Genomic DNA, 26,029 nt, shown 5'->3' on the forward strand with positions numbered 1-26,029 from the left:
ACAGATGCTGAGGTAGCAACAGAGATGCACAACTGCACGGGCGGCCCTTCCTTGTGCTACTAACTTCACCCCAGAAGCCTGTCACACTGTATAGAGCACAGTCATTCTTTCAACTAATAGTATTCTAACTTTGGCCACATATAGAAATCCACTCCTTGAGAAAGGATCATGCTGAGAAGGGCTGTAAAGCTTCCTACTACAAGTAGCACAGCACCCTCAGATAATTTACACAACAATGATGAGCCCACTTCCTTGACCTCTGCTCTGTGCTATGCTTAGCATAGACGTTAATCCTGCACTAGTCAGTTCATGTCTCAGTTGACATCTTGCCTAAACCTCTAAAGCGCTCAAAATTCTGTAATATGGGCCTGTCCAGCCTGGCCTGTTCCCCCAGAGGCCCTCATGTGTGTCATGCACCTGATTCCCACAGTTGCTGCAAGATCACCAGTCTTGGTCACTTTATCATATTTTGCATGAACGTATGGCTGAGCTTGTTTAGGACTGTTGAGATACAGAGATCTTACTGAGGCCAACAGCAGCTTCAGCAAGCAGCCAAGAAAGAGGGCATGGCAACTGCACAGAGGTAGACGCAAACATCTGAGGGAAGAACTTGGAATGACTGATGGACTCATTTTTTCCAAGGAAATGGCTGTAAAGTTGGCGTCCCCCATGTGGCACCTATGAGCACCGCACCTTACTCTATACCTGCCTCCCTGGTGCCTGCCAAACATCCCTTCCCATTTTAATTTTGTTAAAGTTATTTTGGTTCTTTGGGGCAGGGGCTGCCTGCTTTGGAGGATTATTTACTTTTTTGACTCTTTATTTTTTTAGGTTTTGGGAGGTTTGCCTGTTTGGGGGCGAGGGTCTGAGCATTACCAGTTCTTCTATGAAATGTGTATTTTAGATTTTCAAATGGGCCCTGAGCCCAAAGCAGTTGGGGACCCCTGCTCTTAATGTTTAAGAATCTCCACGTTTTCATGGTATAGGGCATGGTTGAGCCTCTTGGGGGTCTTTTAAGGGAAAACAAAGAGTGTCTTCCCAAAAGGGGAGGCAGAGACAGGATTCTGCCTTGGTAAGTAACTTTCCTCTCTCTTCTCTCTCTCCTCCTCTCTCACTCTCTTCACACTCCTTTGTCTGCTTTGCTGCCTGTCCTTAGGAGGGCACAGAGACATCAGCATTATAATAGAAGATCCTGTTGCAGGTTTGGGAGCCAGCACATTGCAACTCTCCTCTCCCCACCCATAAATCATCATCTCTTGCACTGACCTGAAGGTCTTTGTTTAAAAACTCTGGTGTCAACCTCATAAAAGCCTCTGGCAGCTTGAGGACCTTGTTTTATTAGATTTTTGTCACTCCATAATGAAAGTTCTCTGGACAACAAAAATTTTAAAAGGATTCTTCCTCACCTAGTGTTTGTTCCTGGGCTACCTTCCTTAAAGTGAACCAGCTCAGAGGTCTGCCTGCCTAGATGTTGAGGAGTGGCAGGAATGAGATTCCATCTGGTTGGCTTCAGGCCTGTATTCAGGGCATTAAGTACATACAGGCCTGCCTTCCTTCCTTCGAAGGCTTGGTGCTACTCAGGTGTGAGGGTTCCTCTGCCACAAGCAGGAGAAGAAGGGTGAGTGTTTGGTGTCCTGCAGACTTACCAGTTATTTGTGTAACCATTTTGGCCCACAAAGTTATCATAGCTCAGTTTCTGGCCATGACAAGCGCTCTGACGTGTTTCCATGTGCAAAGATCATGTCTTGTCACCCCTCAGCACAACCCATATGGCAAAGGCTTTTGATAAAGAGATCTTGATCCACACTGAAGCTTTCTCAAGGTTGACGATGGTGCCAAAAGTGTCACTTGATAGGGTGATTCTAACATGTCCCAGCATCTCTGTAAGGACTGCTTTGTTGCTGTGTTTTTCCTAGACAAAGAAGAATTCCCTATAGATTATCGTATTGGACAGTCACATGTGTACATGCATGAATACACGCTGGGAAGTTTCAAGTGGCCACTGCTTCCCATATGTGTATGTGCTTCACGTTTGCACAGCAAAGCATACGCCTGCGTATGTAGTCACATGTGGGTTGTGCATTGTTTCCCAGATGGAAGTACATTTCATAGTGGGAAAAATTTAACCTGTGAAGTGGCCCTAAATTGGGCCTGGTCTTCTAAGCTATTGGAGTTGACACCAGTGATCCCCTTGTCTTGTCCTTTCTTCTTCCATTGCATGTTCTAGATGTATACACTGTCTCAGATTTTGGTTTCTTTCCATCTCCTTTTCATGCCATTATCAGTTCCGATAATGCACTCAAGTTGGCTATTCTCTAGTGGAGCCTTTGCTGTCCCTAGAACTTCAGGTACTGTTGTTGAGGTCAAGCCCATGCTCAGGTCCAAGTTATGCATGAGTTTTCCTTAGCAGCTGCATCCCAGAGTCTGTCTTGTTCCCATTAACTTGAAATCCAGGTTAGGACAGACTTTGTATGTTGTCAAGAAGCTGGAGAACAGCCACTCTCCTACAAGACCTTGGCCAGCCTGGCCCAGAGCTTCAAAGGTGACTTTGTAGCAATGCTTCACAAAGGGGTAAACAGCAGAGAATGTGTGTACATTGGTATTATAATAGTGTAGCATTCTAAAAAACAAGGATAGCTGTGTTTAAAAAAAAAATTAGCCAAGTAATATGCAGCTGATGGCAAAACTATTTCTGTATTGGCATAACCTTCTCAAAAGCCAGGCCAGATAAAAAGGTCTTGGGCGTTTAAATGATGCTGTGGTTTTGAGTCTCCACGGGGAGGAAGCGGAGGGAGCTGCTGGCATAGCTCCCTGGTAACTTCCACTGGTAACCTCCAGGTGTGCTATTAGTCTCAATCATTGTAATATGGCATTGCATGGTGGGAGAAAGTGGGCTCTGGTATGTCGGGCCCAAACCATTTAAGCATCACAGGTGTAAAAACATCATCTTTGAATTGTGCCCTGAGGATTCAGTGCCTGTTCTGGAGTGCTGCTGTAGTAGCTCAAGCTTCTGGACAGTCATTGCGAATAAGCTTCGCAACGGCGTGCGTCACAGTGGTCTCCCAGGAAAGCTTTTATTACAGAGCTTAATAAGAAGTGTGTGCCTTAAACAGTGCAGGCCTGACTTGATGACTAGACCAATGTACATACGCAGCAGGATCTTGTGATTTTTCTTAGACTGTAGGGCATCAGTGGGGAGGGGGGTTGCATATCTGAATACTCCCTCAAGGGGGGAAACCTAGGAAACTGGCACGTCAGAAGCATTCTGAACTACCCTTCTCGCTAACGTGTGCGAGTAGAGTTCAAACCTGCAACTTCCCCCAGCCTACTGTTAAATATACTATCCAGGAAAAGCTGCATCACATGATTCTGCTGCCTGTGTGGGTTGCCTCTTTTGGTTTCCAGGGGCTTGTTTTCCCTTGTTGTTACAAGGGAAGGAGATAGCCATTTTGCAGCAAGCCCTCAGGACCACCTCTATGGTGGAGAGACTTTGTGGGAAAGTGCCCACTCATAGGACCCCTCTGGGAGGAAAATTGAAAATAGCAGCTCTCAGCCTCCCTGATGCAGAGAGTCCAGGGTAGGTGTCAACACATGGTGGGTCCTCCACCTAAGGATGCCATATACTGGCAGCGGGGTTATGCCATCCCTCAGCATGCCAGTTGTCTGTGAGGAAGGGTGCTGCCCCTCCTGTTGGCAGAAACTGAGGCTGAGAAACAGTGACTTGCCTGTGCTTGCCTAGGGGAAGGATGGGGAGCCATGCTGGCTGGGGCTAATGGGAGTTGGAGCCCAAACACATCTGGAAGGCCACACGTGCCCCACACCTGGCCTAGTGAGTCCACAACTGGAAAACTGACCCTGGCTCTCCAAGAGCCAAGCCTGACATCCACCGACACAACGTGTGATGGTACATCTAGGTTAGCTTGTCGAAACATCCCGTATATGAACGTCTGCATGATTGCCACTTCTCTCTCTGAAAGTGCACCCCACAGCCTGTCTTTCTCCCATTGTTCCTTCTGGCCTGCTGTTGGCTCAAATGTCCCTGTTCTTCCCATCCCGTTGATTTACATTTTTTCCACATCTTTCATGATGTGTCACCTTGTCCCACTTAGTTCTGTTCACTCTCCTCCCCACCCTACCGCTCAGGCTCATTCTGATCGTGGCAGTTGATGTTCTCTTTTATTTGTATTATTCCCTAGAATCCAATGGAGACATTTCCAGATTCAAAGGCAGCATGTCCTGCTCAGTGCAGAGCAGCCAGATGAGCACCCCTGGTTCTGTCTACATGGAATACGGTGAGTATGGCAGGACTGTGTTTTGCCTGCTTCTCAGCTCTCTGTTGGAGTTGGACATCCACACAGTGGATGAGTTTTGTCCAATATTAATAGGTTTTTGCTAAGAGCTGTCTCCCCCCCTCCAAAAAATTGGGGCTTGAGATAGCCAGTGCATTGCCTTCCAGATGTTGGTGGACTCCACCTGCAGCCAGCATAGGAAATGGTCAGGGATGATGGGAGTTGTAGTATCCCAACATCTAGAGGGCACCACATTGGCTACCCTTAGGCTACAGAATGACAGCCATCATGGACCTTGCAAGGCTCTCCGATTAACTTGGCTTCTGCCACCAAACCCAAGGATTCTGGCTCTCCTAGTTCTCCTCATGACAAATTTCATAGGATGCGAATAACCATTTTCCTTTTTTCTGTCTTTTCCCCCACCAGATACTGGGCAGTATCTAAACTCTGGGGAAGGGATATTCCGGAGACCCTCAGAAGGCCAGTCCCTGATTAGTTACTTGTCGGAGCAAGACTTTGGCAGCTGTGCAGACTTGGAAAAGGTAGACAACAGAAGGAGTGAAACTGGAGATAAGCAGAGAGCCTGGGTGGCACAGTGGGAGCAAACGTGGAAAGCACTCAGCACCTTGCTGAAGCTAATAGGCAGGTCTAGGTCTCTGATCAGTGCTAACTGCCTGGAAACCATTGGTACTCTGTTTTGGGTTCCATGATGGGTATAAATGTAAGAAGTTAAATACAATTTTATTAGTTGCTCACTACCAAGGAGTCTCTGAGTGACTTACAAAAAAATGAAGAGCCAAAGGCAGAGCATAAAAACAAAAACAATATAGTACATGGATGTTGTTGTTGTTATGTGCCTTCAAGTTGATTATGACTTATGGCGACCCTATGAATCAGTGACCTCCAAGAGCATCTGTCATTAACCACCCTGCTCAGATCTTGTAAGTTCAAGTACATAAATAGACCCAGCTAAACATCTGTAGTAGAGAACGGTTATCAGTAAACATCAAACTAATCAGTCAAATGCCTGGGAGAAGAGGGGTGTTGTGTGTTTTATTAAAAAAGCCTTGGTGCCGAAAGGATATTAATGATAATGCCAGGAGAAGCTCACTGGCTATTTACAAAACACCCTTCCCTTTCTGGTGATGCCTTTTAAAATTCTTCTTGGGATTTCTGGCTTCTCTTAAGGAGTGCTTTCATCTTAAAGCAAAGCTTTGTGTGTGCCGCACTAAAATTCCTCCAGATTCTGTGTTGCCTCGAATACAGTTGTTCCTTGGGTACATTATACAAATTGATATATATTTGCCCATTCTGCATAACTTACTCAGTTTTAGTTGAGGCAAGGATTCTACACCCTGGCAAATAGCTTGCTTAGGCCCTGCCTGTATTCCGTGAGTTGACCTGGTACTGCTCTTCCATTTTTCAGCTTGAGTGCTTCTAACTAGTTACTGAGAGTGGAATTGCCATGTTTCGTTCACTGGCTTTTCATGGTGCATCCACATGAGTCTCATCCCATTATTGTCATCCTGTATTTTCCCATGTGCTTCTTCCAACTTTTCTAACACTGGAGAAAGTCTGAATCCCTTCATTCCCTGAAAAATGGAAGAGCAACACAATCTCCACAGGGAGAGATGCCTTCAGTGCCACTCTTTTGTCACTTAAAAAGCTAGAACAGTGACATATAATGACGTAGAACCTGGGATAGCTCAGCACACATTCAGTATAACCTTTGTGGTGGGTGCTATTTTATCACCACACTTAACTTATTTTTAATCAATATTTTAATTGGAAATAAAACATTTTTCAGCTATAATTTTTAAAATATGTTAGATTAGTGAAATACCACTTAAATGAAACAGTGTTATCACACTTTTACTCTATAATGCTATACTTTTTTAAATGATGAAAACTCTTTCTGGTCACCACAAAATGACAATAATGGGAAAAAACTTTTTCATAACTTTTAAAAATTAGCATTATAATGCCAGAACACTCTTCCATTTAAGTGATATTTCATTAATAATTTAACATTCAAAAAATTACAGCCGGAGATACGTGTTTAACTCTAATTAAATTGAGGAAGGGTGCTGGCTCAGTGGCAGAGCATCTGCTTTGCATGCAAAAGGTCCCCGGTTCAATCCCCAGAATCTCTAGGCAGGGCTGGGAGAGACTCGTGCCTGAAACCCTGGAGTGTTGATGCCATTCAGTGTAGACAACACTGAGTTAGATGGATTAATGGTCTGACTTTGCATAAGGCAGCTTCCTATGTTCCTAAAAGCTTGATTAGAAATAATAAACGGAGCAATAAAATGTGTCTGTGCTGGGATTGTTGTTAAAGATGTTTTTAAAATGGTTTTTTAAAGATGTTTGTTTTAATATATTTAAAAGTCTTTTGTTTTTAAGACGTTTTAAAGTGCTTTTAGTGTTTTTGTTTGGCCTCCTTCTGGGAGGAAGGGTGGGATATAAATTTAATAAATAAATAATAAATAGTGTAGTGGCAAATTCAGAAATGCAGACTCCCTTTATGATAATCGCAGCCACACCCGTCTAAGATTATGCAGCCTTCTAAGATGACAGAATAATCTGGCCAGGCTTGAAGACTGCTTTCTCCTTCTCTGTCACTGTCACCGTTTGAATGTCCTTTCTCACCGTCAGATATATTGCTTGAATTACTGAATTCAGAATTCAGTGTCTACACATTTATCTCCTGCTGCTACCAAATTGTTTGATGATGCAGATGGGATGCTGTTATCAGGATTCGTTGTCTCTTCCTCTGCAGTTAAAAAATTCTCATGCTCTGCAACTTGTCTTGGCTTTTTGAAGTAGGGACTAATAAAGACTTGTTTGCAATTGACACTCATTGAGGCCTGCATAACTGATACAGAAAGCCCTACAGAAATAAAGAAAAACACAAACTTTTTAAAAACTGTTGGTTGCATAGGCTCCCTCCTTCCCTCTCTCTGTCTTTGGGGGCTTTTTTGCTGCTGGGTTGAGACAAATAAAGGACAAGGAAGCATGTTAGAAGACTCTTCTGAGTGGCCAACATACTCCCCTTTTCATGCTGATTGACACATAGGATGCTGGAGACATAGGGACCCTGCTGGGACCTAGCTCCCAAAAAAGTAAAAACTCAAAGACCCCCCTGAGACCCTGGACAGCTACACCCCTGAAAAGAAAAAGCTCAGTATCTTAATAGTGTGAAAAATCAGTTGCAAATCTGCTTGCAACCTATAGTGGAAGAGCAGTGATTATTAGCGTTACAAGCCACCTACCTGGAAGCAACTCTTGCCTCTAGTTTTGCTGTGACATCCTCCTGCTAAGCTAGTTTTTTCCCTTGAGGTAAATAGGAAGTTCAGTTGGTCAATTTTAAGTTGAAGGAAATGGCTCAGGAAGAAAGGATTCACTCCTTTCCCCCAGTGTTGCAACCCTGATCTGAATCTGGCCCTTCACAGCTGCACTGATTTCGCACAGGGCTGCAAAAGTGTGTTTTACCCAGCTTGAGTGATGAAGGAGATCTAGATACCTGTCACTTCACCTGTCCTGTCCTTTCTGAAAACCCGTTGCCTATTTCTTTGGAGAATGCGTAGCTCTTCTCCCTCCTTCTGTGCCCTGTGTAAAACATAAGTCTGCTCTTGTCTTCCCTTCACTCCAGGAAAATGCTCACTTTAGCATCTCAGAGTCACTCATTGCTGCCATTGAGCTGATGAAGTGCAACATGACGAACAGGCAGCTGGAAGAGGAGGAGGAGGACAGCGACAAGGAGATCCAGGAGCTCAAACAGAAAATCCGCATCCGCCGACAACAGATCAGGACCCGGCACCTCCACCCAGCGTACCGGGAGATGAGCTCAGACAGTGGGTGCCTTTTTCCACTTCTTCCTTTCGCTTTGTTCAAGTTTTGTAATATTGACATCAATAGAAGGACAGCTTTTTTTGGAGGGCAGGGTTTTTACATGATTATGGGTATCTGAGACTATTGCCAAGGTTTTAGATTCAGGACACTGATCCTGAATCAACAGCCAGAGCTTGATAGACTCTTACCAAAGAAACCTTTATTCTTGTGCCAATTCAGCAAGACAGATAAGTGTACTCCTTTTTGTCATGTCAGAGCATGATTGAATTATACTGAAGCTTTCGTCCCTGACCACTAGAAATCCTGTTCAACCTGTGATCATTCCAGGAAATGCCTGGGTGTCTGAAGCTCTTTTTCTTCATAGAAGCTAGCACTGAAAGAGAGAGGCTTTCTTAAGGGGCTAAATTCTATGTTGCACACCAAATTCTACCCTAATTCAGTGCAAATTTAGTCCTGTTTTTGTGCATGGTACCTGAAGACCACAGAATACTTATAGATACACCCTTGCCTTGGGGTTTCAGTAACTGGTTTTGCCTGACTCTGAGGAGTCTCTGTCACGCCAAGTAGCTTGCCAGAAAACCTCCTTCTCCCCCATCCATGGCATTCTTGCTTCCTTCATCTACTTTTTAGAAACCAGCAGCGTGAATGAGGAGGAAGGGAGGGGGTCAAACAAGATGGCAAAGACCACCTTCCTCTATGTGCATCTCTTGTAACACATTTCAGGCAGAAAGGGAAACTTTTTTTCTGGGAATCAGTCAGAAGCATCTACCTGATCCAAGCAGATAAGACTTCTACATGGGTCATGCTCATCGCATATGCTACAAGTTTAGCTATACACCCTGTCTCTGTCTTGGATTGCCCCATGATGGAGCTGATAAAAATAGGTTGGGGGCTATTTTGGAGCCAAATCATGTGCTGGAGCGTTGTGCATGGAGCCATGCATGTGCTGGCTGAAGCTGATTGGAATTGTAGCCCCAAAACATCAGGAGGTGCCAGGTTGGCAAAGGCTGAAAAATTAGGATCGTGCTATGAAGGTGGGAGAACTTGGATGCTGTGCAATATAGCCCCACTTCTGTCATCCCTTTTTTAAAAAAAAAATCTCAATGGTAATTGGAGAATGTTCGTGGTCGTACATTGCAGTCTTCCTTTTTCTACCATTGTTCTCCCAGGTCTTATGGCAACAGACAGCGGATCCCACTTCAGCTCCCGAGACTCAACACACTTGTCTGACTCGGGCTCTGTAGAAGAGGTTGATGAGTATGAGATTAGAGGTAAGATGGAATCACTGAAATGAGCCCTTTGCTTCTGTCTCTTTATCAGAACATAGGAAACTGCCTTATACTGACACCATTGGTCCATCTGCCCCAATATTGTCCGCTCAGATTGACAGTGTCTCCAAGGTTTTGGGCTGAAGCATTGCCCCAGCACTATTACATGACCCTTTTTAATCACAGATGTCAGGGACTGAACCTGGGACCTACTGTGGCTTTTCCTCAACATCTCTCTCTTTCTCTTTCTCTTTCTCTGTGTGTGTGCGTGAGACTCTGAAGGCAATTTGTTTGCCTATGTGGCTGTCTCAAAAAATGAAAGTGGCTTGGTCCTCTGGGTACAACAAGAATAGAAAGGTGCAAATGACGGGCCTAGGGGGGATATTCATGAATATTATTTGATACCTGTTGGCATGAAAGCTTCTTGCACTGATTGATCCTTCCAGTGATTATGTCAATTTGAAGGCAATTGTCACAGTGGGGAGAGGCTTCCCCATGGTAAGCTTATTGCAACATAAAGTTTAGTGTTCAAATCCCAAGTTATATCCGCATAGCAAGATTGTGCTTGCTTTTGAAAGGAAGGATAAGCTCTAAATGTTTAAAAACTGGAAGTGTGGAGGTGGTACTTATACCTCGAGCAGCAGAAGCTAGCTTTGCAGAGTGCGGCATCAGTGCCGGCGCGCATACTAACAGGGCTGGAGACCACAGTGTGTGTTGAGCATTAGGGATGTGAGTTAGGGATTCTATCTCTGCACGATTAACCTTCTCTGACCAAAGGAGAACGTGGCAGAGAAATCAGCCCAGTAACATCCTTACATCAGTAAACATCAATGATCTGGGTGATGCTCCTTAACCCTTGTGGAAGCTTCCTAGTCAAGCTTGTTCTCCCAGTCTGTGAAGTTAGGAGACCTCCTTTTGTTGGCTGCAGACCATCTATCCTTTGTCCTCCATTTGCCTCTTCCACACCGTGCCTTTGGTCCCATACTCTCACACTGTAATATGAACTGCCAAAAACTGAATGGAGACCAGCATATTCATTCCCTCCCCCCCCTCTATCTCTCTCTCTCTGTGTGTGCGTGTGCTCGCGCACTGTGAGATTCCAAAGTGCATCAGAATTTCTTTTGAAACCTCTGTGTAGGGGTATCTTGATCTTGTGTGACTGTTTCATTCATTCCTCCCTAACCATTCATCTGAAGTTGTAAAATGAGCAGTTTTTCTCACCCCCATTCTCTCAAGAATCTGTTGTAGTTCCATTCAGTCAAATATTTTATAAGAGATCAGAGACACAAAAGTAAATATTCTACTTTTTTATTGTCAGCCATTTAAGACATTTGGTTTGAAACTCGCTTCTAAGCAAATAATAACCCAACAATCCAGACCTCCTAGGGGAGGCAGTTGTGTGGTGGCAAGGCTGTGCTTGGAATCCTGTGTGTTAGGGAGAGGGAGGGGAGGAAAGGGTCAAGAGAGCTGGTGTGCTCTTCTCAACCCCCTAATTAGTGGTTTTCAAACTCTATTCTGTGGAATTCTGGGACTCCTCAGCAGCTTCTCAGAGGTTCTTCAGTGAAGTCAGCATGCCTGCCACTATTGATTTCCCCCTGCCGTGTGCAGCTGCAAGGGGGCACTGGTTGCATTCTCTGGTGCACTTGGGATCACAGTGAGTCCTGGCACATGCCCTATGCCCCACAAATATGCCCCAGAATAATTTGTGATTGGAAGGCAAACTTAACATGGAAAGAATTCACTCAGGGTGGAAAGTTTGAAAACCACTGATCTGGCTTGAAGGGCCCTGAGCTATTGGGAGTCTCTCCTACCCTCGCTCTTGTTGTGCTTGCACCCTCTTCTCCCCTCCTTCTGCTGACATGCAATATTTTGTCATCACCGTATCATGCAGATGGTAACGATGGATCTAACCTCATTCAAATATCCAAGAACGGCCTGTCTGTCTCAATGGCTTCCTTGTTTTCAGGTAGTAACCTCACTCTGTGTGTGTCGGTCAGTCTGTGTCATCTGGGCTCAAATAATTAGATAACCCTTGGGATATTCTGAATGTTATATTTGAGCTCTTACCTGTAGTGTCTGTATGCCATAGAATCCCCTAGATTTCTCTTCCTTACAGTATTGTAATCCCAAACAATCCGACTGAGCTGCAAGGAGTTGAAATGACTTTAGTGTGAGCTATCACAAAAACAACTGTGTGAATATTATTATTATTGATTAATTAATTAAATTTATACCCCACTCTTCCTCCCAGTAGGAGCCTAGGGTGGCGAACAAAAACACTAAAAACACCCTAAAATATATTAAAACAAAACATATTTCAAAACATATTGAAACAAAACATCTTTAAAACATGTTTATAGGAATATTACAAAGAGCACAGTAGCACTAAAAATGCATGACCTTTTTTGAACCTTGCGATAAGTGTGTGGTGTACACAAAAATGGAGTTTCTGTGGAGATAATCATGACTACTGCTACTATGTTAACCAAGGGACAGTAAGGTCAGGCTTAACACTGGCTAATGCCTTTTGTCTCCTACAGTGGCTCAGGATTTGGGGCTTTCCAAGTGTGGATAAGAACTTAAGAATTGCCTTGATGGATCAGGTTAAGATCCATCTAGTCCAGAATTGTCTCCTCCATTGGCTAGCCAAATGCCTATGGAAGCATGACAGCATGGCGTAATGTAATAACTATGCCCTGTACTGAATGAAGCCCACATGTGACACTTAGATGGGTGTACATACATCTCTCTCAAGGGAACATAGCGCAAACATTTTGTCTTTTGCTCTGTGCACGCATGTCTAAAAGCCTCTTGATGTGTGTAGTGGCGCTACATCACTCAGTAGTAATCATTACCAGCAAGTGAAATGGGGACTAGTTCATACTGGTGGGGTAAACCTGTGCCTGGGCTGTACCATTTGAGACTGCAAGTGGAGACTGACGTGCTGGAATGCTTCTCCATTAAAAAAAAATTCCCTCCAGATAAAAAACTAGTATGCAGTTAGGAACATAGAGGCATCTCCCTGACATGGTAGTTTCTATGTGAAGATAATTGTTTTGAATAGAGGAATTTTAAATCTTGCACCCCACTTACAGCCAAGTGGTACAGCTGAGGCATAAGGTTACTGACCTGGCAAATGTGAGCCCTGCTACTAAGGAACAGGCAGTTCCTTGAATATTTGGTTTAACTACAGTAGCTACATTCCTTTATAGGGATTTTGTCTTATAGGCAGAATGCACTTGCCTCATTTAGTCTGAGTATATTTCCCCCTTGTGGTCTTGGAGAGGCTGTCATGAATATTTGTAACCCACCTTTCCATGAATCGTTGTTATGTGCCTTCAAGTCGATTATGACTTATGGCGACCCTATGAATCAGCGACCTCCAAGAGCATCTGTCATGAACCACCCTGTTCAGATCTTGTAAGTTCAGATCTGTGGCTTCCTTTACGGAATCAGTCAATCCATGAATCATGCCTACACACAATTAATAATAGATTTAAAAAGCCAGTTAAAATAACAAAACAGCAACTTTATAAATAAAAACCAATAAGTGAAGCTAGAAGATAACAAAAGAGCAGTGCCGCTGCTGAGTGATGGTTTAGGTCAGAGTGAGCAACGTATGGCTAGCAAAGCTTTTTGGGAACTTTTAAGAATTAGCAAGCAAGGTCAGGTTGATGGTCTACTTCAGCATTCTGTCTCCTAATAGTGGCCAACCAGATGCTCTGTGGAAGCTTATGAAGAGGGCTTGATTTTGATCTTCCATATTGCTAGATAAATAATCAACAGTATCCAGGGGTCAGTGGCTCCTTATCTCTGAAGTGGAGGCTCATCTTCCTCATCAAGGCTAATAGCCATTGGTCAACTAGTCTTCCATTTAGTGACCGAAATGTCGTTGGTTTTTAAAGCCATTGATCCTAGGTGCCATCATTCTGTTAAAATGGGGTTGTATATGACATGTGAGGGAATATGTGGTTTAAAATGGTGATAGCAAAATGTCTTAATCTTTGGGAGGCCAAGCTGTTCCTGATCAAACTGCTTGGAGGACTGGGGACAGTCCACCTCCCACACCACCCCATTGAAGGACCTGGCAGGCAGTCGTATCAGGAAACAACCCACTCATTTTCTGGTGGGAGGGCCACATATCAAACTAGACCTAGAGAGCAGAACTATCCAGACTGAAATCAGTGAGCAAAGCATCACTGCTTACCTGGGATGTGCCAATCCTCTTGGGAAGTGAGGTCACCCTGGAAGCCTCTTCAGTGGTCTCACTTCCTGATGGGAAGAATGCAAGCCAGCTAAGAACTGATGCCTCATGCTTCTAACCTGGCACAAATTGGGGTGGAGGCTGGATGTGTTCTCTGGCCACACATTCTTTATGTGTAGCCTCCAGAACTACCACTGTATGTGCTACTTTAGCCTTAGGAAATCTTGAGTGCAGGCTGTTGTATCCTCCTTGAGGCACTCAGTGCTGAAAGCGGGGAGAGGTTTGGGCTGACTTTGAACTGGTGCATTATGTGAAGAAGAAAAGGCCCTGGCCCACAGACAAATTTGCCCATCTCTGCTGTAGATCAGTTCTTTGTTAAAATTGTGTGATATGTGTTAGCCAAGCCAGTATCTGCAGCACAGTTGTCACCAAATCTAACCTCCCCCTCCCCCTTTCATTGTGCTGTGATTTAGATGCAGACATCAAGAGGAATGCAGCTCCCAGCAAGAAGTCCTTCCTCTCGTCTGGCTCCACGTATGTATCTCTGATGTAGCACTCCACTCCAACCAGAGTGAAACACTTGAGAAGATTTAGGCTGAAAAGTGAAGAGTGCAACTGGGGGACAGAGTATAGATTTAAGTAAGATCCAAATAGGCTTCTCCTGTCAGTAACGTATCTGAAGGGTGTTGGAGGCCAAAGTGTCAGTAGGAGCTGGGCTGATTGGAAGCCAGTTCTGGTAGGATCAGGTCCAAGAGATGGCAAGGATTTTAAGTCCTGTATCTAGGTTGGCTTCCCAGTAATGATGAGTGAGTGAGGACCAGATCGCAAGACTGAATCTTGCAGATGGTGGTAGTACTTAGGGTCCAGGGGCAAGTTTCAAATATGCTGGCCATCTGTTGATAAGAGGGAAGGGAGTAGGCCAGAACAGGAAATGGAGTAAAAGCAGTAAACCCACAAGGGCAGAGTCAAATGTCTCAACTCAGGTCTTGAACAGAGACCACCCAAGAAACTAGTTGCACAGACAGAGGTGCTACTGCTGCTATTATTATTATTATTATTATTATTATTATTATTATTTTATTTTATTATTATTATATTATTATTATATTATTATTTTATTATTATTATTTTATTTTAGTATTATTATTTTATTTTATTTTATTATTCTATTATTATTATTATTATTTTATTATTATTATTTTATTAGTATTATTTTATTATTATTATTATTATTATTTTATTATTATTATTAATAATAATAAAATAAAATAATAATAATATATTATTATATTATATTATTATTATATTTTATTTTTTATTATTTTATTATTTTATTATTATTATATTTTATTTTTTTATTATTTTATTATTTTATTATTATTATTATTATTTTATTATTATTATTATTTTATTATTATTTTATTATTATTATTTTATTATTATTATTTTATTATTTTATTATTATTATTATTATTATTATTATTATTATTATTATTACCTGCCCTTCACCCAGAGGTCCCAGGGCAGGTTACAACAATTTTAAAACACACAATTAAAACAGTTAAAAGCAACCTTAACAACATTACAGAAAATGGGGTGGGTCCTAAAAATGTACATCTCAGGTGTCAAAGGCCAGGGTAAAGATGTGCGCCTTTAGCATTCGCCAAAAGTTGTACAATGAAGTTGCCAGATGCACCTCAGTGGGGAGGGAATTCCACAGCTTAGGGGCTGCCCCAGAGAATGGCCTGTCCCTTGCCACCCCCGAAAATACCAAAATGTCCCCCTCTGCTGATGTCAATACCCGGGAAGGTCTGTAGGGAAGGAGGTAGTCTTTCAGAGATTTGGGACTTAAGTTGTTTTAGGGCTTTAAACACTAATGTGAGCACCTTGAATTGGGCCCAGAAACAAACTGGCAACCAAGTAATGATGGGGGGTTTATTATTGCTCGTCCATCATGGCAGAAGTAACACACTGGGGTTGAGGCAGCATTCAGATACACCCAAGAATGGGCTGAGACCTAATAGACTCGGGCACAAGATTTGTGACTCTGTCAACCAAAGGATAACCTGTTATTTATATTGTGCCAACCACATCCTTGGCACTTTTACAGAATGACAAAAGGGTAAAGAAAAAAGATTCCTACCTTGATCTCAGTTTTGATTCCTGGGGGAAGAGCAACAGATAACAAGAGCGGGATGTGAGCAAATGTACTTAGGCTTTGTTTCAGGATGGGGAACCTCTGGACCTCCAGATGTTGTTGGCTACTCCCATCAGCCTTGCTTTGAAGATTCAGAACAGACAAAATAAAGTACTGGCTGTGAACTTGGATGGCTTTAAAAGAGGTTTAGACAAAGTCATGGACCAAAGGCAGTATGCTTGTCGGAGCATGTTGGAGACAGTATGCTTCTGAATACCAGTTGCTGGAAAGAGCAGTAGGGGATGTTGCTCTTGTACTGAGGTCATGCATGTGGGCTTCCCACAGGTATCTGGTTGGCAGGATGCTGGACTTGATGGTCCATGGCCTGAACCAGCAGGCTCTTTCTTAACAACATGTGGGGGTCCAGAGGTTAGTATCTCTGCAGTAAGGGATGAGGAGTAAGGTGTTAAGCCCAAGACTTCATGGGAAAGGTGGGATTTCCAGAGAGATGTGGAGATGAGAGAGAGTTCTTTCCTGCTGCTCTGTACTGATACCAATTTCTGTCATTTCATTCAACAGCTTCCATTCCTTCCTCAACTCAAACTCTGCAGAGGCCGTGGCCATGGGACTTCTGAAGCAGTTTGAAGGGATGCAGCTGCCCGCAGCCTCTGAACTAGAGTGGCTCGTGCCAGAGCATGACGCCCCACAGAAAGTGAGTCCTACCAAACTGCTCCTGCCGATGGGCTTGGCCCCAGTTTAGCACCGTCCGCCTTGGGCAGAGTAATGGGCACCACTCCCCACTGAATAGCGCCTTTTCTCCTGCTTGATAGCAATTAGCAGCAAAACCTTAGCACACCAAATATGTTGGTTTTAAACTCGGTAGTAACCACCCTGTGTTAAGAATGGGGGGCAGCAGTCCCAATGCAGCAGGAGGGCAAGGTGGTTTGGCCAGTTGAGCCGGCAGCTGAGGTGGCAAGGGCAGCCAGACCTATGACTGCCTAAAAGTCGAAGATGCTTGCCCTGTTGCCATAGTGTCAAGGATGTGATCTGCAGACACTGGGATTGACAGGGAGTGACAGCCCAGTTGCCAAGATGTGGTAGCATGCATGCCATGGCACAGCAAGACCTGGGCATCTTGCAGGACTTCAGGATGAGGTAGGAAGCACGATCACCCAGGAGGCCACACTGGGACATCAGCTGTGCTAGGAGGAGGAGTACAAGGGTGATTGTCACGTTCCTCCTTCCCTCTGGGGCCATAGCGAGGAAGGCTGCATCTAGAGGCTGCAGAGATCTCCCACCCCCACACTTTGCCCAACTTCTTGAATGCAAAAGGAATTGAGAATGGAACACATCCTGGGAGAGTATGAGATCCTCCTTCCTTGACTTTCAAAAGATGGTCAGAAAGGTGCATGTCAGTCATAAATAGATACCTGGCTGGCCAAAGACAATTTGGTACCTGCGGCAAAAAATAGAAACAGCACTCCAAGCTCCTTCCACTAATTAACATCGAGCACGTTCTTCTGGGATGTTCTCTTTGTGCAAGCCCCATTGAAATGTACTGGAGCTGCACTGTAGTCTCTTCAGCAGGGCTTGCGTCCAGAGTCATTCCATTGGATTGTACCCCAATAGGTCAGGTCCGTGTCCCTCTTAGCTACCCAAAACTCTGTTGGCTGTCATTATTTATCTACCCTTATCTTATGGCAGGGCTGCCTTTGTTTAGTTGCTCTGCTCTTGGCAGGGGAATGCATTAGGTCAGCCTTTCCTAACTGGTGCCTTTCAGATGTCTGCTGTCAATCTCAGCCAGCGCAGGCGTGGGGCTAATGGGAGTTGTAACCTGAAATATCTGGAGGGCACCAGGATGGGGGAGACTGGATTAGGTGATGCGTTGGGCTCCTTCTGACTGCATGGTTCTATCATGTAAGGTGACAACTGACCAGAGTTGTGGCTTATCTGAGTGAGCCATGCAGTCTGCAAAATTTAGTAGTGACATTGTGACAGGCTGCTCTGTGCCCACCTGCAAGATAAGGAGCAAAAGATCTTAGGAGTCTCATGGGAGCATGAGATTGTGAAGTAGTTCCACCAGCAGTGATTGGACAGCCTTCATTTTCACTAGGCGCAACTCTGTCCCTGCTTCTGTTCCCAGTAGCTTAGAAAATTTGCTCAGGGAGCCACCTTGATAGATCATTTGCTATTGGTTTTCAGGACCCAAGACTGTCACTTAAAAAGCTTCTTAAGCGGCCCAAATGGTATAAGAAAAGACTGCTTTCCAAAAAGTTGCTGCTGGTATGTTCCAAATGGGAAGTGTGCCCAGGGAGTGAATTGTTTACTGAGTGTGCTAACATCTTTATGTTTTGCTCACCTGAAGGGCGAGTGTGTGTGTGTGTGTGGCTGGCTGGCTGCGCTCCTTGCATGGAGGGACTTGGCTTGAGTACAGAGAGAGCTCCAGTGCTGGTCAGTAGGAAACTGAGTTTATAACCAGGGCTCTCCACACCAGAAACCTAGACTGCAAATACAAGCCAGCTCAGTGTGTGAACTACACAAATCAATAGTTACATAAATCTGTGGGTTCAGATTTCACACTTTAGCCCCCACCTCAACACTGAGGGGGGATTTTGCTAGCATCTGACAGCTTCTTGAGGTCTGGGGGGTCAGTGGCAAGAAGTACCGCGTATCTGGCATGTTTACAGTCCTACAGCACTAGCGCACAACCCGGTATTAAAGTGCAGAATTCAGTGTTCTGAGAATCTCGCTATGTTTTAAACTCCTAGCTCTTAAGGCTGCCAAAATAGACTTGTGCATTCATGGGCTGTGCTGAAATCCCAGAAGCTGAGCAGGGACTGAGCAGGCGTGTGGGCCAGGGAGGTGGAACTGCATTGTTGCTTGCATTGTTCCTGGCCTCCACTACAGCTGTAAAGTAGGGAAGAGACTCACAGAGAGTCAGCAAATTCAGTATATTTTTCTTAATGTGTCTAATTCAGACGGCAGGCTTTGATTGCACGCAAGAGTTCGGCAAGGCACATTGGGAGGGCTTGCAGAAAACAGAATGGCCCTGTTTATACACTTTGATGGGGTTATAATGGCCTGCCCAAAGCTAATGCTTTGCGCTGGAGAGAGTGAAGCACATCACCACTGCTGAAAGCGACTAACAGCACCAGTGTGAGCCTGTGCAATGTGGCCGATGGGTGCGGAAAGCTGCCTTTCCCCAGCGGGGCTATGTTCTTCTTGTACGCCTTGGTCCCCTTGCAAGTCAGTTCTGCGTTGGGTTTACAGATATGGTTCAGCTGTGACTGGCAGTTCTGCTCTTGAGTTTCTCTGCAAGATGCTGTTTAATTCTATGCACCATAGTTTGGACTGTTGTCACTTTCCACTCACCTTCACTCCAAATTCTCATATTATCAGTGACGTCTGTCCATAAGGAATCATTGTTTGTCTGCTTATTCTTGGGTAATGCCGGAAGGAAGCTTCATCTTCCAGCGACTGAAAACTCCACAAAGTGCCCTCTGGGCATTCCATGCATGCACTCAGGGATTACAAAATCCCACCTGTGTGTGAAATTTGACAAAGGGGGTAGGGAGGGCCTGATGTGAGATTCTGCACTTTTAGCGTGGAATTGTACCAGCCTAGTAAAGGCTGATTACTAGGATAAATAACAAGAGGATGCAGTCACACTAGCAGTTCTCCACTGGATTGTGGAATACCCACTGGACTGCTGTAGGGTGTGAAGCATTTATTGAATTTTGAAATTATTTCCAGAAGATCCTGCAGTAACTAGATCTTGCCTAAGTTCAGAGAGAAGGCTTATCAGTCTGATGGCTCACCTTGGAAGCTCTGTGCCCAGACCTAGAATACCACTGAATATTATGGGAAGCAAACAAACTTGTGAGCCTTTGAATGCATCTGGCCAGCCACTGTGAGAAACAGGGTGCTGGTCTGGGGTAGCTTTTCTCTGGCAGTTCTGATGTTATAGTGCTTTTGATCCAATGGCCAGCCTGGGTGGGTGGAGTCAGTCCGGGGCCTGAAGATGCTTCATTGAGAAGCTACCATCTGCAGTTCATTGGTTCACCACATGGTAGAAGCTACCATCTGCAGTTCATTGGTTCACTACATGGGGCAGCTGCACACAGATCTAGCAGCTCCTGACAGTACCCCACTGCTGTTTCCTCTTTGGATGTGTGAAAGAGAGAGGCTATGAGCACGCTAGTTGCCTACAGCAAAGTGTTTCCATTGGCTACACCTGGAGGGACAACAAGTTGATCTGCCAATCAGTTGTGAAATCTGTCTGAAGCTATTTTTTTTAAAAATACACTCCAGCTGATCCCACCAGGTTTTATGGCAAAAAGGGGTGGGGTTTGACTAGCATCATGTTCCTCCGTTTGCAGAAAAGAGAGGTGGAGACATACTGGAATTGGCAGAACAGTAAGTGTGTCTCTACCCAGAGTGTACTTGGGGATCATCAACTGGAGGCCCCAGCTCTAAATCTGCCTCCTTGACTGCCACAAGTTTGGCCCTTCAGTTGCCAACCCAGAGATGATTGTGAGAGTGGATGTGTCAGTGGAATGTGCTAACAGTGAACTTTGCAGGATTGGAGAAGGGAAACTGGGCCTGGATGATGGAGGATTAGAGTATCATTGCTTCTGTTCCCTTAGGCTTAAGCCAAGGATAGGGAACCTGCAGTCCTCCAGGTGTTGTTGAACTACAGCTCGCATCAGCCTCAGCCAGCATGGCCACTGGCCAGGGGTGATGGAAGCTGTAGTTCTGCCACGTTTAGAGGGCCACAGGTTCCCAATCCTTGTCCTAGGCTGAGTTGGGCAGTGTCTTCTCCAAAGGGATTGTCCTCCATGCTGACTTACAATGCAGTAGGGAATGGCCCTGTCTTTATTTCTCTGCCTGGGAGCAAACCAGAGAGGAATAGCAGCAATCCAGTTTGAAATTGAAAGCACAGCGGTTGAAAATGTTTCTGTTTTTGTGTGTGTTAAGATCTACAGAAACGATTATCCCTGGCCATTTTTGAGAGTCTGGAAATGCAGGAAGCTGTTCCGATGGGGAGTGCAGTAAGGGAATCTCTGAGCCACCCTTGCTGCAGAATATAACAGTGCATGTTTGCATTGTGTGTCATGTTCTTCTCTTGCAGCTGTTACCAATTCCTGATTCCGTGCCCATTTCTCCTGACGATGGGGAACATGCGGACATCTACAAACTGCGTATCCGGGTCCGTGGGAACTTGGAGTGGGCACCGCCACGGCCACAGATAATCTTCAATATCCATCCAGCACCAACGTAAGGAGATAGGCTGTTTTCAAGTCTACAGCATTCTGTGCATGCCCCTTCCTCTTTTCCAAGATGTCCATTCATGCACTGGCAGAATCTGCATACAGCAGCAAGAGGCATTTGTCTGCTCTCAGATGGTTAAATGCTTTCTACAAGGTGCATTTAAGAAGGGAAGGCTTAGTAACACAGGAAGCTGCTTTATACCAGATCAAGCCATTGGTCTGTCTCCTGAGTGCTGCCTGCACTGACTGGCAGTAGCTTTCTAGGGTGTCATAGATGGGCTTTCCCCAGTCCCGCTTGGAGATGCCAGGACTGAACCTGGAATATTCTGCTTCTCTGTTGCAGAGCTACTACAACTCCTCCCCAGAGGAGGAGGATTGCTAAGCCCGTCACCTTAGAGGTGACTGGTAGGTGGCTGGTAGGTGGCTTTTTCATGATCTGCCTACTGGCCAGCCCAAAAAAATCACAGCTTCTGATAGTACTTGTTCTCCAAGCTCCTTCCCTAGGCCATGCCTGGCTGGTGGCACTCAGCAAGCACAGACCTTTTCTCGCAAAACTAGTGGTCCCCATGATTTTAGAGCAGGATTCAAATAACAATACTGGCAATGACTTCTACCCCTTTAATAATAATAATAATAATAATAATAATAATAATAATAATAATAATAATAATAATAATAATAATAATGCAAGGCCATGGAGAGGTTACCTCTCTGGGAGGAGGGGGTGTTATCACCATGTTCAGACACTGCACCTCATAATGCTTTCCTTAGCAGCCCGCTCCCCTCCCCCATTGGGAGAGATGGGTTGGTGGCCTTGATGTTTAGATATATATCATGTTTTCATGTGTCTGCAGGAGAAAGGTGGCAGTGGCCAAGCAGAACTATCGCTGTGCAGGTTGTGGCATCAGGACAGACCCTGGTGAGTGCTGGACTTGGCAGAGTTTGGGAGGTTCTAACTTGTATGTATTTATTTTTAAAATGCATGTATAGACCACTTAATATTTTAGAAATCTCTTAAGTGATGTACGATATTTTAAAAACAGTATTATTAAAATACCACTAAAACAGCATAAAAGCAGATAAAACAGGGATTAGGGGATTCAAACCCATAAAACAGGGTCCAAACGTACTGGTCAGGGAAAGCCTGGGCAAGAAGATGTGTCTTTACGAGGTGGCTGAAGCAACTGATGGTTGCCGCTTCCCCTACAGCAGCAGGAGGGGCATTCTGTAGCGCAGGAGCAATAGCAGGAAGTGCCTGTTTTGGGGTCATCACACTGTGATGCTCTCTAAAGCGTGGTGCCATGAGCAGAATTTCCCCAGATTATCTCAGTGATTTTACAGGCCTGTACAGGAGGAGGCGGTCTTTCATGTAACCTGGTCCTGAGTTGTTCAGGGTTTATATGTTAACAAGACCTTGAACATGGCCCAGTGGCAGCCAGTACAGTTCCCTCAGCCCTTTACCTGAGCCTTCAAGGCTTTTAACGTAAATGGTTGTTACTTTAATGTGTGTGCAAGTGTGTTAGTTACTGTAAGCTACTTTGTTTTGAACAAAATAGCAGAATATAATTAACCAGTGAACTTAAACATGGTTCAAACTGTGAACCAGTAAGGACAAAATATACACATACACCCCGCTGAGGTTTTGAAAAACGCCACCTTGGGCACTACATTTTTCGTGTTCTTGACATGACTTGTAGATAGGCCAAGTCCTTGTTCCCCAGGAGACACATTCACATTCATTCTCTCTTTTTTTCCTACCCTGGGACCTTCAGACTACATCAAGCGTATGCGCTACTGTGAGTACCTGGGTAAATACTTCTGCCAGTGCTGCCATGAGAATGCTCAAATGGTCATCCCCAGCCGCATCCTGCACAAGTGGGACTTTAGCAAATATTATATCAGCAATTTCTCCAAGGACCTGCTGAGCAAGATCTGGAGCGACCCTCTCTTCAACGTGCAGGACATCAACACTGCCCTCTACCGCAAGGTCAAGCCACTCAACCAAGTCAGGGTAAGGCAGGCTGAGCTTGGGGCATCCCTTAAGACTATTCCTACGCTGCAAACATGTATAGGTTTTAGGCCAGTTTACTTCTTGGGACTTCTGCCAAAATGTGGTTCCCAGGCTCTGTTCCACCCCAGGACTGGAGAAATGAATAAACTATGCAGAATATGCAAATCTGCATATCACTTATGTATCTTGCAAAGCAACAGAGCATGCCCAGACTTGCTGTGATTTTCTGATTTATTGCTTCTAGTTCTTTGGAATCTCTTGCTGTAATGAGTGCATACTGTGTGTGTGTGTGTGTGTATTTTTTTTCCTGTTCAGCGCCTTTCTGCAAAGCACATACCTGATATGTCTAAAATGATCTATCTGCTGGAAAAAACCCTTCCAATCTGAGACATTCCCCCCACCCTTGGTCTTTTGCAGTTGTTAAGAATCCAGTTGTACCACATGAAGAATATGTTCAAGACCTGCCGCTTAGCTAAAGCGTAAGTACTGTGGAGCTACCTGCAAAATTATTGAAGCCCAGCACTTTGGGGAGGGGGAGGAGAAGGCTAGCACAGAGCATGGTGGGCCAGTAAGAAGCAGCAGTGAATTCCCCAATGCATTTCACCTAAATAGCAAGACCCTCCCCACAAAGGCCTCTAGGGCATGCTCTTGCACCATTAGAAACTCACAACCTCCATCAATAGCAACAGAATAAAGACTTCTGTCCCACTTTCAACCTGTCAAGCACCTCCATCCTCCCTATATTGAGCAGAAGACACATTCTTCTGCTTGTTACGTTGCCTCTAGGCCTAGTCTTAAGCAAGGCATTTGTTGTAACTCCTCCCCCCCCCCGGCCTGTGTGTGGGGTTGGGTGGGTCATTTTCTCTATCTGTGTATAGCTGTGTACATTGTGTATCTGTGTACACTTGTCATGTGTGAATATTACACAGCCATCTGTTTTTGTGAGGTGTACACAGGCTGGAAAGCCATGCCCGGCAGCAGGTTGCCCGCAAGGGTTCACCTGCCCAAATTGCCATGCATGAAGATCACACAAGGGTCTCAATATGCGGGTGTCCCCTCCCCCTCCCTCCACCCCTGTGCTGCTGCAAGTCAGGGTAGAAAAAATGTGTGAAGCTGCCGTTGGGTGGCTTTGGCCAACTGACACGTGTCTCCTCTATAATAAGGAAGAGAGAGATGGGCCTTGCTGGTAAAGCATTTACAGAGGGCTCTAGATGGTTGGAATAATAGCCATTGCAGGGGAGAAGAGCAGAAGGGCAGCTAGATGATAGGTGGGGATGGTGTGAACTAGAGCGATCAGATTCTACATCAGTAGCCTTCCTTTGCATCATTTAGTCTGGCTGCAGCATTTATCAAGGGAGTGCTCAAAACAGAGTGCAGGTAGTTTTGTCATGGCGCTGAGTTCCAGGCTGGTCCTTCCCTGCAGGCTTCTGGATGGCTTTGACACTGTGCCAGGTCATTTGACTGAGGATCTCCACCTCTACTCTTTGAATGACCTCAGCAGCACCAAGAAGGGGGAGCTCGTTCCCTGCTTGACGGAGCTGCTCAAGGCAGGCACCCTGCATGTGGAGAAATGCATGGTGGGTACCCTTATTCCTTTTTTCCCCTTTCAGTTTTTTTTCCTTACTTCTATTGTCTCTATTTCTCCACTGGGTCAGGTTTTATACAAAAAACAAGCATACAGGAAAATCTGGGTTCTCAAAAGGCAGGGGCATGTATGTGTGAATGAGATGAGTACTGGGATTGCTGATCTTAGCCCTTCCTAGTAGTTGGGAAGATATGTGACAGCTCAGGCTGAAACCTCTATGCGGACATAAGTTGATGAACTTATAATAGCTCTTGCATCTTTGGAACCGGTAACTTTGGTAGACTTCTTGTGATGGAGCACACTTGTTGCACTGCAAACTCTCAGCTGGGTTGAAGCTTATTTGAAACAAGATTAGTGGTGACTAATGGACTGCACTGCACTAATCCTCTCTACCCACTGCAGTCCTCCCCCTCAAAACAAGGTGCTCCTGAGGGCTAGGGGATTCTGCAGAAGAGTATGGTGTGGAAGGCTGCAGTAGATACGGGGGAATTATTGAAAATCTGATGCCCTGCATTGCGTAAGCAAAAATGCTTTCTGCTAGTGCAAAGCTGCCATTGGATACAACTATATATATACTTGTGTATATGTGTGTGTGTGTGTATATATATATCACATACATCGCTTTCCTATAATCCAGTCTGCCACCTGTAATCGATATACATAGCACATGCAACAGCTGTGGAAGATTGGGGAGGAATTATTTCTGTATTGCAGATTATGTGGTTAAAGCTGAGAGAGAGAAATGCTTGCCTTGTTGTTATGTGCCTTCAAGTCCATTTCAACTTATGGCAACCCTATGAATCAGTGACCTCCAAGAGCATCTGTCATGAACCACCCTGTTCAGATCTTGTAAGTTCAGTGTTGTAAGTTCAATGCTTGCCTAAAGCCCTCGATGAGTTCATGGCTGCGGTAAGATTTGAAATGGGGAGTTGGTGATTCATTGGTGATGGTAGTTAATGAGAAAGCAGGTAACCTTCTTAGAGATCACTAGTCACTTTTGTGGAACTACAGTACAGGAGGGCCTTGCTTTACAGCAATTTGCTTTACAGCAATTCGCTAATACAGCGGTCTCGATTAGACGCAATTAGACTAAAGCCCCACTCATACTTCGCTTGTTCCGCTTTTACGGCGGTTTTCAGGCATTATGTGCCTTTCTATTCAATGGGTTCCGCTTTACAGAGGTTTTCGCTTTACAATGGGGGTCCAGAACGTAACCCGCCATATGAGTGGGGCCCTACTTTACCCAGAGTCAGTTAGAAGCCCATGGAGGTTGCTTGAGGCAAGGCAAGAAGCAGAGACCTCAAGGAAATTAGAGGGAAATCAGGAAATGTCTCCTGCAGGGCTAAGGGAGACAAAGAACTGCATATTTTGGGTGCAAAAGGGTATTCTGATTAAGAACAAATTGGGGGGGAT

General features: G+C 44.8%; 1 protein-coding gene across 3 annotated transcripts in view; it reads left to right on the forward strand.

Annotated features, from left to right (window-relative positions):
• The window catches only part of RUBCN (rubicon autophagy regulator), a 74,373-nt gene that overhangs the window by 36,796 nt on the left and 11,548 nt on the right, over positions 1 to 26,029 (forward strand). For 2 of the 3 annotated variants that reach the window (XM_061637573.1, XM_061637572.1), the window contains exons 8-19: positions 4,197 to 4,292; positions 4,716 to 4,831; positions 7,942 to 8,143; positions 9,311 to 9,412; positions 11,301 to 11,375; positions 14,087 to 14,147; positions 16,330 to 16,462; positions 20,882 to 21,027; positions 21,875 to 21,939; positions 22,793 to 23,031; positions 23,449 to 23,510; positions 24,455 to 24,608. In XM_061637573.1, the coding sequence (XP_061493557.1) occupies positions 4,197 to 4,292; positions 4,716 to 4,831; positions 7,942 to 8,143; positions 9,311 to 9,412; positions 11,301 to 11,375; positions 14,087 to 14,147; positions 16,330 to 16,462; positions 20,882 to 21,027; positions 21,875 to 21,939; positions 22,793 to 23,031; positions 23,449 to 23,510; positions 24,455 to 24,608 (1,451 nt within the window). The remainder of the gene's footprint in view (positions 1 to 4,196; positions 4,293 to 4,715; positions 4,832 to 7,941; positions 8,144 to 9,310; positions 9,413 to 11,300; positions 11,376 to 14,086; positions 14,148 to 16,329; positions 16,463 to 20,881; positions 21,028 to 21,874; positions 21,940 to 22,792; positions 23,032 to 23,448; positions 23,511 to 24,454; positions 24,609 to 26,029) is intronic. The other variant, XM_061637574.1, reaches the window with a different exon arrangement.

This window comes from Rhineura floridana, chromosome 7 (genome assembly GCF_030035675.1).
Source record: "Rhineura floridana isolate rRhiFlo1 chromosome 7, rRhiFlo1.hap2, whole genome shotgun sequence".
Taxonomy (NCBI): Eukaryota; Metazoa; Chordata; class Lepidosauria; order Squamata; family Rhineuridae; genus Rhineura; species Rhineura floridana.